General features: G+C 47.4%; 1 protein-coding gene across 1 annotated transcript in view; it reads right to left on the bottom strand.

Moving 5' to 3' along the window:
• LOC134402434 (major facilitator superfamily domain-containing protein 8-like) overlaps positions 1-15,956 on the bottom strand; it is a 32,422-nt gene that overhangs the window by 2,366 nt on the left and 14,100 nt on the right. The window contains exons 6-12 of the mRNA XM_063131872.1: positions 13,878-14,211; positions 11,351-11,424; positions 11,027-11,110; positions 10,229-10,358; positions 6,206-6,328; positions 2,754-2,884; positions 1,832-1,976 (exon numbers count right to left, since the gene is read on the bottom strand). Of these exons, the coding sequence (XP_062987942.1) occupies positions 1,887-1,976; positions 2,754-2,884; positions 6,206-6,328; positions 10,229-10,358; positions 11,027-11,110; positions 11,351-11,424; positions 13,878-14,211 (966 nt within the window). The 3' untranslated portion in view covers positions 1,832-1,886. The remainder of the gene's footprint in view (positions 1-1,831; positions 1,977-2,753; positions 2,885-6,205; positions 6,329-10,228; positions 10,359-11,026; positions 11,111-11,350; positions 11,425-13,877; positions 14,212-15,956) is intronic.

Raw genomic sequence — 15,956 nt, 5'->3', positions numbered from 1 at the left:
CATTCCTAAGGGGAGCAGAGGACATGAGAAAGGTCACAGGTTCAATCTGTGGCATCTGCCCAAGACCCTGAACAGGTATGGCCAGCTAAGGATGTCAGATAAATCCACAACGGAACCAAATAAGATCAGATATTTATGAAAGTGACTTGTGGATTCCATAGTGGACTGGCTTTAGTGGACTGGCTTTTCCCTGTTGGGCAGAGTCCATTGCTGTGCGGACCATTTCCCTAACCCTCAGGGATTTTGCGCAAATTTCATAATAGAAAAATACTCAATTTTTTTAAAAAAACTGGCCAAAAATGCACATTTCTCCCACAAGTTAAGCATGAAAATGTGCCTTTGGGGGGAATTTGCACATTTGTGCATGTGCGAATTAGCACAAGTTCGTGTTTGTGCAAATTCACATTTGCGCAACTTCAGAAACTGAAAATAAAATCTGATTCTGTTGATGGGTGGACGACGAAGTGGAAGCTGCCTGATCATTTGTGAAACATAGATGGAACATATTTTGCACAATCCCTGCCAGTGCCAACCAGCGTTGACATTACTGAGCTAGATGAAGCAATAATCTGATTCAGTATAAGGCAACTCCATACGTTCAACCTCCTGGTTTATAGCAAGCAGGCCTCTTGGCCGAAACGTTCCCTCTATCCTTGAGGCTTGCTTCAGTGGCCTTCAATAAGCCAAGCACCCAATGGGGACAGAAAGACAGGGCAAAGAATATTTCAACGAAGAACTGTGTGCATATAAACATCCACCAAGCGTGGGATCATGAGGAGCCAGACACTCAGTTCTCACAATTAAAGCTTCTGGAGGGGAGCTGTCCCTTACATTTTCCCTGTCCCCCATTAAGTCAAGCAGTGTTAAAGACATTTATTAACTAGGTGACCTTCCTGACTGCAAAAGGAACACAACTGCCAAGTGTCTTTCTGCCCAGCTTGAGGTATTCACGTTCTCCCTAGTCCCGCCCAACATCCAGGAAGGATTAGAACACAGAGAGGGTGGTGTATAGATGTGAAAAGTGACACAAGTACAGCCTTTTCCAACTTGGGACTCTTCCGACGTGTTGGACTACAACTCCCATAATTCCACAGCCAGCTGTGCTTATATTGCCTTATACTAAATCAGATTATTGCTTCATCTAGCTCAGTATTGTCGACACTGGTTGGCATTGGGATGTACGGATTGTGCAAAATAATGTTATATGTTTTATATGTTTTAATTATGTATTTTATGATATTTGTATCTAATGTTGTTCCCCACCACGATCCAGAGGGAGAGGCAGGTAATAAATAAATAAATTTATTATTGTTGTTGTTGTTGTTATTATTATTACTATTATTCATGAATGATCAGGCAGCTTCCATTTCGTCATCCGCCCATCGACAGAATCTGATTTTATTTTCAGTTTCTGAAGTTGCGCAATGCGAATTTGCACAAACACGAACCTGTGCTAATTTGCACATGCACAAATGTGCAAATCCCCCCCCCCCCACGCACATTTTCAAGCTTAACTTATGGTAGAAATGCTGGCTGTGGAATTATGTGAGTTGCAGTCCAACACATCTGGGAAGTCCCAAGTTGGAAAAGGCTGCTGAAGAATCAATACTGCACAGCGCCCGTCTGGTAGCACAATGAGACCAAAGCAATCCATCGCCGACTCCTCCATCTCCACGCTGGAAGATTCCTCTGCCAGCTTCTCTGGGCCTCATTTCGTTAATGGAGAATAAAAACCAAGTTTGCATCCCCACAGCCAAGAGGAAGCCACTGCTCTCTTTCTCTCTCTCCCTCTCTTTCTCTCTCTCTCTCTCTCTCTCTCTCTCTCTCTCACCTAGGGAGTGTGAACGTTTCCATTTCTTCGAATGCACCTCCAAGCCAGAGGTCTGTCATGAACTGCCTTCCTCTTGGGACATCTCTGGAGACAGGTACCCTCTGGGTGGCTCTACGAGGTATGCATACGAGAGCCCCACCATAATCTGTAGGAGTGGAGGGAAAGAAGGATGAGGAGTCAGTCAGCACAAGGAGCAGAGCAGCAGCGGCCTGGTTCAGGCAACCCGCTAAACCATGCTGCTTAACCACAAAATGTTTAATGGATTCCCTTAACCATTTTGTGGTTAAGCAGCATGGTTTAGCGTGTTGTCTGAACCAGGCCAGAGAGGCAGTGTGAGAGAAGGATGGTAAGCTGCAGACCTGAAGAAGGCCCCAGAACAAATTTTCACCATTAGGGCCCCGGAGATCCTTGAAATATTATCTTCCCAATCGCCCCAATTCTCTCCACCCACCCACCTTTCCTGTGACACCTTTGGTGCAACCCATTCATGCTCTATCTCTACGAAGTTAAGTTGGAAGTCTGTGTCATTCGCACGGTGGGCTTGAGAGGGCATGGAGCACAGTGTCCTGGGGCACATTTGGCTGTTTTGACAGTGTCACAGGTGCTCTCACAAAATGGCTGCCATGCAGACGCCTTGCCCATTCATAAAATGGCTGCTATGTTGAGCCTCGCAGAAAAGCAAGTTGCCTCGAGAACCCGAGTGCCAGGCAAAGGTGGGCTCTGAGCACCAAAACACAAACCCAGTCTTTTGGACCCAAATAAAACAGTGCTAGGGGGCAGCCCTTCGCTTTGTAGCATGCCATCCTTCCAGTTTTTTAAAAAAATTGTTTTCAGATCCTTTTTCAATCTTTAAGGAAGGAAATTAAAATCAGAAAGGGCAGGGTGCCAGGTGGGCACCACACTGGAGACCCAAGGCACTCACCATCAGTAAGCACAGCAGCCCCATCATTACCCCCAACATGATGGAAAGGTTTGCAGTCAAGCCTCCGGCCCACAGGGGGCCAAGGATGGTTGCGACGCCCCCTACAGAGCGACGGAGACCCTGGCTGAATCCTGCAGAGGAAGGAACATAGAAGGGAATATAGAACCACTCTCCATAGAGTAGGATAGCAATTCACCATTAAAAGAACTCTTCTTAAATGGTATTAATACATGTGTGGATCCCCTATTTGGCTTGGGACCAAACTACCTTCTCCCATAAAAATGTCCCTGGGTTTTAAGACCTTCTGGAGAGGTCCTTCTCGGAAAAGACCACCTCGAGCGCCCCCCTGCTGCCCCTTTCCCTCTTAGTGCCCCCCCTGCCGCCCCCATGCCTCTTAACACCCCCCTATGCAATCCCACCGCCCCCAAGGGGGCAGTACTGCCCACTTTGGGAACCACTGCTCTAGAGAACCACTGCTACCAGTCAGTGTTGACAATACTGGGCTACATGGACCCATTTATGTATTATTTATTTAGTATTTATTTATTTATTTATTTATTGCATTGATATCCCCCCTTTTTTCCTCCAAGGATCCCAAGGCGGTGTACATAATCCTCCTCCTCTCCATGTTATCCTCCTAACAACAACCCTGTGAGATAGGCTGGGCTGAGAGTCTGTGACTGGCCCAAAGTCACCCAGTGGGTTTCCATAGCCGAGTGGGGACTAGAACCCGGATCTCCCGACTCCCAGTCCAACACCTTAGCCACTGCACCACACTTGCTCATGTTCTGATTCAGTATGAGGCATCTTCTTACCGAAGCCCTGGCAGAACCAAACCTGTAAATTTCCCTTCAGTTACTTGACAAAGTAGTAAAACCCAAAGCTAGGCAAAGTAAGAGAGAAAGAGAAAGGCAGCCATCTCCCTGGGTCTGCAAAGGATGCCACACAACAGCACGTCACTGCTTGGTGGTGAGAGGCGTTAAGAGACAGTTTTTTAGTGGGGGGGGGGGATACAGGTCACGGAGCCATGGAACACCAGCAGAAACCAAGCTCTGCTCAAGAGGTCAGAGTCTTGATGGTAACAGGACCCAGGAAAGTGCAGCCTGATCCAGAAGCCACAGTGGATGAGGGAAATCGAAATCCGGGTGGAAACCAGACACTTTGACCTGCAGTAGCCATTCCACAGGGGGAGATTCATTGGTGTGTGTTCATTCCTTTAAGAATGCATAGATCATCCAAAAATGGATTTCAAGGTAGTATACAGAAGAATTTATAAATATAACAGGGTGGCCGTACAAAAAGGAAGACAGGGCTCCTGTATCTTTAACAGTTGAATAGAAAAGGGAATTTCAGCAGATGCCACTGGTATGCAGGCAGCACCTGGTGAAATTCCCTCTTAGTCACCACAGTTGAAGCTGCAGGAGCCCTGCCCTCTTTTAAATCTGGTCACTCTAGTATAGCTCCTGCAGCTTTAACTGTTGTGATGAAGAGAGAACTTCACCAGGTGCTGCATGCCTACAAATGACACCTGCTGAAAATCCCTTTTCTATGCAACTGTTAAAGATACAGAAGCCCTGTCCTCCTTTCCATATGGCCACCCTGAATATAATGCAATCTTAAAACACAGAGTAATGAACTGGCCATCCCAAACCCAGCTGCCTCCAGATGTTTTGGACCACAATTCACAACGTCCCTGATCATTGGCCATGTCGACTGGGGCAAATGGGGGTGTTAGTCAAAAATATCTGCAGGGAAGTGCAGTTGGGAAGGCTGCAACACTACAATGCAAATAAATGACTCCGTTCGCACGATCACCAGTATGGTTGACAAGCTCGTGCTATACGTCTGGCCTGACAGCTTTGCATCAGGGCACCTACTTGGTGGAAGTTCCACATTGTGGGCTGGTTTGCACAATCACCAGCTCAGTTAACAAGCCATGGTGGCTCATTAACCACGCTGCGTGTGCTGGTCACATGTCAGCCCGATTTCTTTCATGACCCTCGCTGGCGTGGCTTACCGTATCATCCGAACCCAGCAAGGGTGAGCTGTTGAATTGGGCTGTTTCCGAGCCCAGTTCAAGGTGCCGGTTTTAACCTACAAAGCCTTACACGGCTTGGGACCACAACGCCTGATGGAACGCCTTTCCCGACATGAACCTACCCAAACACTATGTTCAACATCTAAGGTCTTCCTCCGGGTGCCTACTCCGAAGGAAGCTCGGAGGGTGGCGACAAGAGAGAGGGCCTTCTCTGTGGCGGCCCCCCAACGGTGGAACAATCTCCCTGATGAGGCCCGCCTGGTGCCAACATTGTCATCTTTTCAATGCCAGGTTAAGACTTTTCTCTTCTCCCAGGCATTTAGCAATATGTAATGACCGTGGGTCTGTTTTTTGGCTCATTGTTTTTAAAGTTGTTAGAATGGTTTTAAATGTATGTGTATTTTGCTCGTTTTTGTGGTTTTTAATCTTGGTATATTAAGTGTTTTTATCTTGTGTGAACCGCCCAGACAGCTTCAGCTATGGGGCGGTATACAAATGCAATTAATAATAATAATAATAATAATAATAATAATAATAACAACAACAACAACAATAACAACAACCCAGCAAGTGCAGGTTTGTTAACCATTGGGCCTGTTCAGACGACACTCCAGGCTCTGTGGTTAGCAAAACTGCGGTACTCTGGGGTTGCACATAACAGTTTAAGCCACGGTTAGAGCCGCTAAGCTTGGAGCAGACTGTCCGGCTCTGGTTAATGAGCGAGCAGGGTTTAGCAAAACGCATCGCACAAGACACCTTAAAGCCTTAACCAGCAGGGTTTAAGGTCTCTTCTGAACAGGCCCATTGTGGCTTTTAACCACATTGGTGGTCGTGCGAACCAGTCCACAGTCTGGAGCTTTCACCGGACAGGTGCCCCAATGCAAGCTGTCCAAAGACAGAGGACAGTTGTCAAGCCAGAAGTATATCAAAAGGGATATTTTCTAATGTCTCTACCACCACCAAGTGCAAAGCTTTGTTAGATCCTTCCCCGATTGGCTTCCATGTCATCTAAATGCTAGGATGGCAGGGAACGGGTTGCCCCCAACTCATCCATGACACAGGTTGGGGAAAGCTGAGATAATACTGACCTAGACAGAGCAATGGTCTGACACAGGTTAAGGCAGCTCCTTATGGCCGAGTGGGGATTTGAACCCAGGCCTCCCCAGTCTTACTTTTATACTCATAACACCAGGAGTGGGCTGAAGATAGATCTCCAGGTGTTTTGGACTTCAGTTCCCAGAAGCCCCTGCCAGGATGGCCAACAGTGAGGAATGCTGGGAGTTGAAGTCCAAAACATTCTCCCCACCTGTGTATGACACCGTGCTCTCAACCTCGGCAGACCCTTCAGCAGGAGAGGCCGAGGAGAGAGAACGGGGACCTGGCACTTCCCCACGCGAGGGAGACGTGGACTCACCTTGTGTTCTCTCCGACGTGACCTTAGAGAAGAGCGACACCTGGGAGACAGCGACAAAGGGCAGGCCCAGGACCTGCAGGAACACCCCCACCCCCAGCTCTGTGAGAAAGGCAGCAAAGGTACCTGAAGGAAACAAAGCACACAGAACTAGGCAGGCTCCAGGCTTTCATCTGCATTTCATTTATACACCTGGCCGAGATTTGAGATCTATTGGAGGAGGCCTCCTCTGCGTCCCTCCAACGCAGGACATACATTACGGTGGGACGTGGGAGAGGGCCTTCTCTGGTGTGGCACCACCGTTGTGGAATGCGTTCCCCTTGGAGGCCCGACTGGTGCAGACGCTGGCTTCGTTTCAGCCCCAAAGGCTTTTATCAAAGCCTTTCAGGGCTAAAACTGCTCATAGTGCAGGGGGTTGGACTCGATGGCCTTATAGGCCCCTTCCAACTCTACTATTCTATGATTCTATGATAGTTTAAATTGTTTTTATCGCTTTTAAATTTTCTACTGGTTTTAGCTTGTTAATGGTTTAATACATTTTAGCTGTGTATATTATTTATTGTTTTACACTGTTTGATTTTACCTGTACGCCGCCCTGAGATCCCAATGATATAGGGCAGGATACAAATATTTTAATAAATAAAAAATAGTAATATTTTATTTTTATTTATTATAACACTTAGATCTCACTTTTCTTTCCCGACTGCCACCACCTATTAATTTAAATCAATAGGGAAACAGAGGGAGCATGGGTAAGGTGCCATTTATTATGTATTTATTTATTTATTTAATTTATATACCACCCCATAGGCGAAGCTCTCTGGGCAGTTTACAAAAGTTAAAAACAGTGAACATTAAAAAAGTTCACCTGTGAACAAGAATGGCTCACTCATGGAACTGGCACCTGTTTTAGTCTTTATTTTATCTATTACTGCATTTAGAGCCCGCCTTTCTTCTTGCAGGGAGGCAAAAGCGGCACACATGGTCCGCCTCCTCTCCGTTTAATCCTCACAACAACCCTGTGGGGTAGGTCAGGCTGAGAGTCAGTGACTGGCCCAAAGTCACCCAGGGAGCTTTATGGCTGAGCGGAGGCTAAACCCTGGTCTTCCCAAGTCTCAGGCCAACACTCTAATGTAGACTGGATTCACACACAATAGTTCACTACTTGGGAGGACGCCAATAACAAGGGATGACCTGCATGTGTGACTGGTCTATTGCTGGAACAAGACAATTCTCGTATCTCAGGCTCAAGGGCTTCTTTATATCCTGCCAGCCACTGGCTTAGATGGTTATAAAGGGGAATTAGCTACATCTATCTGTAGCTGTTGGCAAAGTTAGCTAAATCGAACTTCCAGGCTCAGAGATCATCTACCTCTGAACAGTTAATGCTGCACCCAAAGGAGGGATACCATGGCCTGCTTGTGGGCTTCCTGCCAACAGCCTGCCTGTCCACTGTTGGAAACTAGATACTGGGATAGATGAGAGGTCTTCAACGGCTGGCTCACGACCCAGTACTGGGCTGCAGCCTGATTTAAGGTGAGTTGTGCCAGCAGCATTGCCACCATGCAAACACATCAGAAGCCCTTCTCGGGGTGCCTTCACCAAATGAGGTGAAGGGGGTGGCTGCTAAGGACAAGGGCTTTGCAGTGGTGGCACCCTGTTTGCGGAGTACCTTCCCCAGACATTGCATTCTTTCTAGCACCAGGTGAAGACCTTTTTAGGCCTTAGCTAGACGTAGGGTGACCATATGAAAAGGAGGACAGGGCTCCTGTATCTTTAACAGTTGTATTGAAAAGGGAACTTCAGTGGGTGTCATTTGTATATATGGAGAACCTGGTGAAATTTCCTCTTCATAGAAGAGAAATCATAGAATAGCAGAGTTGGAAGAGGCCTGCAATTTCACCAGGTTCCCCATATATACAAATGACACCTGCTGAAATTCCTTTTTCTATGCAACTGTTAAAGATACAAGAGCCCTGTCCTTTTCATATGGTCACTTTAAGTATTGCAAGGCCATCGAGTCCAACCCCTTGCTCAATACAGGAATCCACCCTAAAGCATCCCTGACAGATGGTTGTCCAGCTGCCTCTTGAAGGCCTCTAGTGTGGGAGAGCCCACAACCTCCCTAGGGAACTGGTTCCATTGTCGTACTGCTCTAACAGTCAGGAAGTTTTTCCTTATGTCCAGCCAGAATCTGGCTTCCTGTAACTCGAGCCCGTTATTCCGTGTCCTGCACTCTGGGAGAACTAGAGCTTTGACATCATCACAACAGTTAAAGCTGCAGGTGCCCTGCCCTCTTTTAAATCTGGCAACAGTATAGCTGCACTATAGCTCCTGAAGCTTTAACTGTTGTGATGAAGAAGGAATTTCACCAGGTGCGACATGCATACAAATGACACCTGCTGAAATTCCTTTTTCTATGCAACTGTTAAAGATACAGGAGCCCTGTCCTTCTTTTCATATGGTCACCCTACCTACGGTTTATCCAGGGATCGTCCCGGGGTCATCCCTGTTCATGTAAATGACACACAGAATATCCCAGGAGCAGGCAGGGACAATTCCACGATAAACCTTAGGTCTAGCTAAGGCCTTATTCTCCCAGGCTTTTCAGTCCTTCAGATTTACAAAAACTTGTGGTTGTATGTTAAGATCTTTGTACCACCGCTGGCTTTTACCTCCATTTGTATTCTGGTTTGATTCCATTATAACTCCTTGAGGGATTTCACATGAGCGTTTTACTATGTTGTCAGATTTTATTGTTTTAAGTCTCATTTTGTAAACCACCCAGAGAGCTTTGGCTATGGGACAGTACAGAAATATAGTAATCTAGCTGATATACCCGGCTTTGCTTAGGTCCCTGAAGACATTGCTATTCGTTAAATATCAAATCCTAGCATGCCTGCACTTCTTTAGAGTTGTAGCGAAGGTGCTCATGTTCTCGGAGAGGCGGTTCCCTCCTCTCATTGCTGATGCTGCTTCTTGGCAGGGCGGCAAGAAGTAGCATCACAGAGGACTGGAGGCTGTCAGAAGATGCAGCCAGGTCCAGCTAAAACATGATTGGATGTGTTGTGTTTTCAGATAGATCGCGTGAGGTCTATCAACGCCTTCACCTCCCAGCATGCCTTCGGTGGCATGGAGTTGTAGGCATCAGCGTACGTTTAGTTTTTAATTAATTAAAAATAGTTAAAACCGAGAAATACTGCTTGTTAGAATTTTTTTTTATTTTTTTTATGATTTGTCTACAGGAAGACCTATCTGCATGCTCAATTTTAAGGTTGTACCTCAACCCCAAGGGAGTATACATTTCCAGACATACAAACCCACACACATACTTTCAGCTTTATAGGTAGAGAAAAATAAAAGATGGTTTAAAAAACAAAACAAAAATCCATCAAGAAGTGGATCCCCAAACACGTGTTCAGGCTAAGGGTGGGTCCCAGATCCAAAACGGTTGAAGCCCTCTGGTGACCATATGAAAAGGAAGACAGGGCTCCTGTATCTTTAACAGTTGTATTGAAAAGGGAATTTCTGCAGGTGTCATTTGTATATATGGGGAACCTGGTGAGATTTCCTCTTCATTGCAACAGTTAAAGCTGCAGGTGCCCTACCCTCTTTTAAATCTGGTCACTCTAGTATAGCTCCTGCAGCTTTAACTGTGATGATGATTAAGAAGGAATTTTACCAGATGCTGTATGCATATAAATGACACCTGCTGAAATTCCTTTTTCTATGCAACTGTTAAAGATACAGGAGCCCTGTCCTCCTTTTCATATGGCCAACATATCTAGAGATGAATGCTAGTTTGATCCTGCAGGGGTCCTCTTATGCCCTTCTGTTCTCCTAGTTTACTCCAATGGTAGAATTTTCCCAGTCGCAGACTGGGATTTGGGAATTTCATCAGAGCGGGCTGTGGCTAAGCAGGTAAAGAGTCATTCACAGACATGAGACTGCCACATCTAAGAGGGAAGTGGATCAGGACTATGGGAAGACTGTCTCCGCCTCCCCTCAGTCACTCAGCATCATTACCTTGGGGCTGTGACAAGAAAATCAAGCACCAGACACAGGCCACATTGCAGATGACCAGGCCAAGGACCAAGATGACACGATCCGTCAGGATAGTGCTGAGGCAGCGCACCAGGAAGAAGCCACCAATAACCTAGAGGAGGACAGGAGCAGAGAAAACTGGCTTTTGCTAGGTTAGACTACTTGTCTATTCAGGGCAGTATTTAACCCATCAGAAGAAGAAGAAGAATCTCTTAGAGAGCAATCCGATAGTCCTTGAGAGAACATTCTGGATTCTCCTCCAGAGGCCTAGACAGTCCTACGACCTTGCGAGGAGGAATCCGGCAATGGATCCCTCACACACACACACACACCTCATAGCCATCGCAAAAAGAACCATGCTGGCGGGGAGTAGCAGAAAGCCATTTCAAGGTTTAAATTCAGGTACCAGAGTAACCAGACACTGGCCTGCATTCCTCTTACCCCTAGTGAGGTGACAAGTCAAGGCTGGAAAGAGAGTCCCCCCCTCCCCCACAAGAGAAAGGTGGTTTGAAGAGTGATCATTGCTTGTGATGTATATGCTCATCCTAGTTTCTCTTCTGCTCCAACAGGTTGGGCAGGTTTTTCTTAGTGTTTAAAAACCTGCCAAACCTGTTTGAGCAGAAGGAACGGTGGGTGAAAAGAAGTATGCATGTACACGATAGGAATTGAAATCTCTCTCTCAAATCATTTTCAATTATCTTTTTAAGATTGAGGGAAGAACAGTACACAGAGGGAACAGCTCACACACGTACAGGCCCGAGGGTCGCATTTCATACTCACCTCCACGCCACACAGGAAATACATGATGCTGTTCTCCAGTTCCCCAAAGTTCAAGTATCGCTGTGTGATTGGAGTCACCATGGTCTAAAGAGGTAAAGGGACGTGAGCACAAGTTAGTTCACCTGGTTCTGGGGTACACTGAGATGGCTGGTCCTTTACAAGTGACCCCCCCCAAAAAAGTGCAAGCAATGAGGGGGGCAGGATGGAAGACAAATCCTCCAAATTTGCACTTCCAGAATGGTTCAGCGGCGTAGCCATAGGCACAACCCTGCTTGTGCCGTGATTAAAATTCACACAGGGGACATTCATTGGGGAAGCACCTACCTCAAGCGCTGTTTGATTGAAGAGTGTGATGAATTGGGCTGTGAGAAGAACCACCACCTCCTCCCTCAGGTACTCTGCAATGACAAGACCAGGCCCATCTATGCTGCGCTGTTCTCGCCAGGGTCAGAACGGAAGGCGCCACTTACCCTACTGGGGAGTCAAGACTTCATCGACGGAGCATCAACCTTCACTCTGAGCCCACTATCGCCATCAGCCTTTCTTTCTTTTCGCGCTCCGCCTGTGGATGCTCAGGCCTGGCTTATCGCAGCAGCTAATCCTTCCCTGCTTGAGCATTTGAAAATACAGGGAGCATACAACTGCCCTGTTAAAACAGCTTCACTGGCTTCCGGTCTGTGCCCAGAATTGTGCCCGGAAACAGCTTCCGGTCTGTTTCCGGGCACAATTCAAAATGCTGGTTATCACTTATAAAACCCTCTACAGCTCGGGTCCAGGTTATCCGAAAGACCCCATTCTCCCATATGAGCCTGCCCATGCTCTGAGATCTTCAGGGGAGGCCTTTCGCTCAGTCCTACCAACATCCCAGCCACACCTGATGGGTAAGCAGAAGAGGGCCTTCTCGGTGGCTGCTCCAAGGCTCTCGAACTCCCTTCCCAGGAAGGCTAGGCTCTCCCTCTGTGCTACAGTTTTGGAGGCAGGCAAAAACTTCTTTGTTCCAGCAGGCTTTTGGAACTATATTAGACCTGTATTAATGTATTGGATCCCCCCCCTTTTTAACCTGTTACAGTTTTTAATTTTTTTTAACGTGTTTTTAATTTTACTGTAGGTTTAATTCTATTCTAATGTTTGTAATTTATATTTACCGCATTTCTTCCATTCTAAGATGCACTTTTTCCGTCATAAACATCTCTAAAAACGGGGTGCGTCTTAGAATCACGGGTGCATTTATTATTTCTTAGAATCAAAGCTTTTTTTCTGTGGGTGGTAAGTACTGAAATTAGTGTGCGTCTTACAATCGATGGTGTCTTAGAATCGAAGAAATACGGTATATGTTTTAATTGTACATGTTTTAATCTTGTAAACTGCCTTGAGTCCCAGTACTAGGAAAAAGGTGGGATATTATTATTATTATTATTATTATTATTATTATTATTATTATGAGGAGGAGGAGGAGGAGGAGGAGGAGGAGGAGGAGGAGGAGGAGGAGGAGAAGTAGTTTAATTTGTTTTTAACTGTGCATATTTATTGTTTTATATGGTATGTTTTTATCTGGACATCAGGAAAAACTTCCTGACTGTTAGAGCAGTACGACAATGGAACTAGTGACCTAGGGAGGTTGTGAGCTCTCCCACAATAGAGGCCTTGAAGAGGCAGCTGGACAGCCATCTGTCAGGGATGCTTTAGAGTGGATTCCTGCATTGAGCAGGTGGTTGGACTCGATGGCCTTGTAGGCCCCTTCCAACTCTGCTATTCTATGATTCTATGATTCTAGGGTGGGATATAAATGTTTTAAATAAATAAATAATAATAAATATTTTTTCTGATCAAGCAGCAGCATTGGCGTCAACATCAGAGTTAAGATTCATTAAAAACATGTGGCTCGTTTAATCTTGCAAATCAAACCAGAGATCTGCTTGGGTGTTGGCCCTTGGCATGTGCCGGCCTGCCAGACAAGGTTCGAATGGTATCATATCCATATACGCAAGGGGTGGGGGAACTTTTTCAGTCAGATAGTAGGGGTGTGCACCACTTCAGTGCAAAAACCTGAATCCGAGTCAAAGCAGGCCAGTTCAGCCCACCACAACCCAAATCTGAGTTGGGACCAGATTGAGCCGCTTTGGGCCGCTTCGGCCCTATGGTGAGTTACTGCCCACCCACCCACCCACCCACCCACCCACCTGCAGGACATACCTGAACCCCTGCTCATGCCAGCGAGCCACTGGTCCTCCAGGAGAGCCACCATCTTTAAGGAAGGTGGCGGCTCTGGGCTGCCAAAGATCTACCATTGCAAACTACTGTTGTGCCTGGAAAAGGCCATTTGGACTCCTACGGACTCCCAGTTAGGAAAGTGCAACAGCCAACTCACTTCAAATTTGGAACCGAATACAGAATGGGCCAAGGTGGTTCCAAGGCAAATTGGGGGGTGGGGGCTGTTCACAGCCCTACCAGATAGAGGGCCAAGTTGCAAACTTAGGGGCCACATTCCATCTGCAAGCAGGACCAAAGGGATAGCGGGCAGAGCTAAAATGCATTGATTGATTTGTACCATCTACCAATAAACTCAGAGTTATTCGTACTTCCAAGCTGGCTCAAAAATCGGTTCGCACGAAAAGGCATCTGCATGCCTACTCAGAAGTAAGCGGGACTGAATCACTCAGAAGTAAGCGGGACTGAATCTGCATGTCAGCTCACGAAGAAGCAGCTCTCCAGCCTGCAAAATGCCAAGCTCAAAGTCTTTGCAAGAGCTTGATTCTTCGCAGGGTATTGAAAGGACGATTCCCTTTAAAGTACCCTCTCCGGAGAAGCTTGCTCTCCGTCCCCGGCTTCTGCCCTAGAAGAGAGGGCTCACCTCTCACGGAGCAGAAATCGTGGAAGGGGCTCTTGCCTCCCTCGTGCGTGGCCTCCTCGTCAGCCAAGTGCCCGTTGGGCACGTACCGGCCCTCGTCCCCCACCGACGGTTCCCTGCGCTCCACGGAGGTGCTGCCATAGCTGCCGCTCTCTGGCGCCTCCTCTTGGCCGGCCTGGTGCTGCATGAGAGGCTCCTCCTCTTCCTCCTGTGCCAGAGAATCCTGCAGCGCGCTTGGCGGCACCCTGGAGGAGCGGGTCAGCGGCGGGGCCGGCAGGTCATAGTACATCGTCACAACGACAACCTGAAGCAGAAGCCACACCAGGGACATGAAGAGCTGCGAGGAAAGGGGGAAAAACGCCTGAGCACAACTGTATAGTCCACATGAAAACAAAGGGGGAAAGCCCCTGAATAGTAGGGGGCTTTTGATTCCTCTCCTCCTCCTCCTCCTCCACACACACACACTCACACCTTGCTGCCAATTTCACCACAGCACCAGCAAGTACACAACGCTGTATGGAACCTGGAAGCAAGCTGAGACAAAATCACCTGCTTCTTAGGCTAATCTGTTTTTATTATAATAATACGAATGTTTTTAATTTTTCAGGAAGAGGATATACAGGAAGAAGATATTCAGGATATACAGTTAGGGTGACCCTATGAAAAGGAGGACAGGGCTCCTGTGTCTTTAACAGTTGCATAGAAAAGGGAAATTCAGCAGGAGTCATTTGTACATATGGGGAACCTGGGGAAATTTCCTCTTCATCACAACAGTTAAAGCCGCAGGAGTCCTGCCCTTTTTAAATCTGGTCACTCTGGTATAGCTCCTGCACCTTTAACTGTTGTGATGAAGAGGGGATGTCACCATGGTTCTCCATATATACAAAGGACACCTGCTGAAATTTCCTTTTCTATGCAACTGTTAAAGATACAGGAGCCCTGTCCTCCTTTTCATAGAGTCACCCTACTACAGTAGCAGAATATTCAGGTGTCAGGATCTGTCCTGCAGCACCACCTCGTGGCTGCAGTGCACCTTGCCAGCTGCAGAGTAGTTGCAGGATCCAGGCCCATACCAGCAGCACTCCCAGATGAGCTGATGCAGACCAGCTGGGAGGAGCCAGGAAAGGGCTATATGCATTTCCGCCTCAGCCTTTGCCACAGCAACACAGTCTCCTATGCCTGTTGTAGCCCATTCCTGACTTCCTGCGACACCAGGCCTGGCCTCTGTTCTCTTTGGACTCTGAACCCTGCTTGCTTATGGACCTTGCCCTTTGCAACTGGCCCTGCCTGGACTCTGTTGCCAGTTCCACCGCTGTCCATCCTGGCCCCGGTGTTCCTGCGCTGAGACCTTGCCACCCACACCCTGGACCCTGACATCTAAAGCATCCCAGCTGGACAACCATCTGTCAGGGATGCTTTAGGGTGGATTCCTGCATTGAGCAGGGGGTTGATGGCCTTGTAGGCCCCTTCCAACTCTGCTATTCTATGATTCTGTGATCAGGACAGCTAAAGAGAAGGACTTCTTCACACAGCGCATAGCTAAATTATGGAACTCACTACCACAAGATGTAGTGATGGCCACCAACTTGGATGGCTTTAAAAGGGGGGTGGATAAATTCCTGGAGGCGAAGGCTATCCATGGCTACTAGCCCTGATGGTTGTGTGCTGTCTTCAGTATTCCAGGCAGTAAGACTGTGTACACCAGTTGCTGGGGAACATGGGTGAGAGGGTGCTGTTGCACCTGCTTTGTTGGTCCCTGGTCAACAGCTGTCTGGCCACTGTGTGAACAGAGTGCTGGACTAGATGGATCATCAGACTGATCCAACAGGGCTCTTATTTTCTTAGGAGAGGCATTGCAACCTCTTCTAGGGGGAAACTGCACAGAAGCGGAGTAACCACCACAACAATTCGTGGTGGGGCCAGGGGAAGGGGCATGGCCAGGTGAGGAATGTGGGAGGGCCAGATTGAGACCCCAGGGGCGGTTCCCCAAGACAAGCAGGATACGGTTCAACATCACCCTCCCACCCATGTTCCCCAGCAACTGGTACATACAGGCTTACTGACTCAGATAGTGGAGGAAGC

The sequence above is a fragment of the Elgaria multicarinata genome, chromosome 8 (genome assembly GCF_023053635.1).
Source record: "Elgaria multicarinata webbii isolate HBS135686 ecotype San Diego chromosome 8, rElgMul1.1.pri, whole genome shotgun sequence".
Classification (NCBI taxonomy): domain Eukaryota; kingdom Metazoa; phylum Chordata; class Lepidosauria; order Squamata; family Anguidae; genus Elgaria; species Elgaria multicarinata.
Note: the sequence above shows the minus strand (reverse complement) of the source record. Positions and strands in the feature narration are given on the sequence as shown.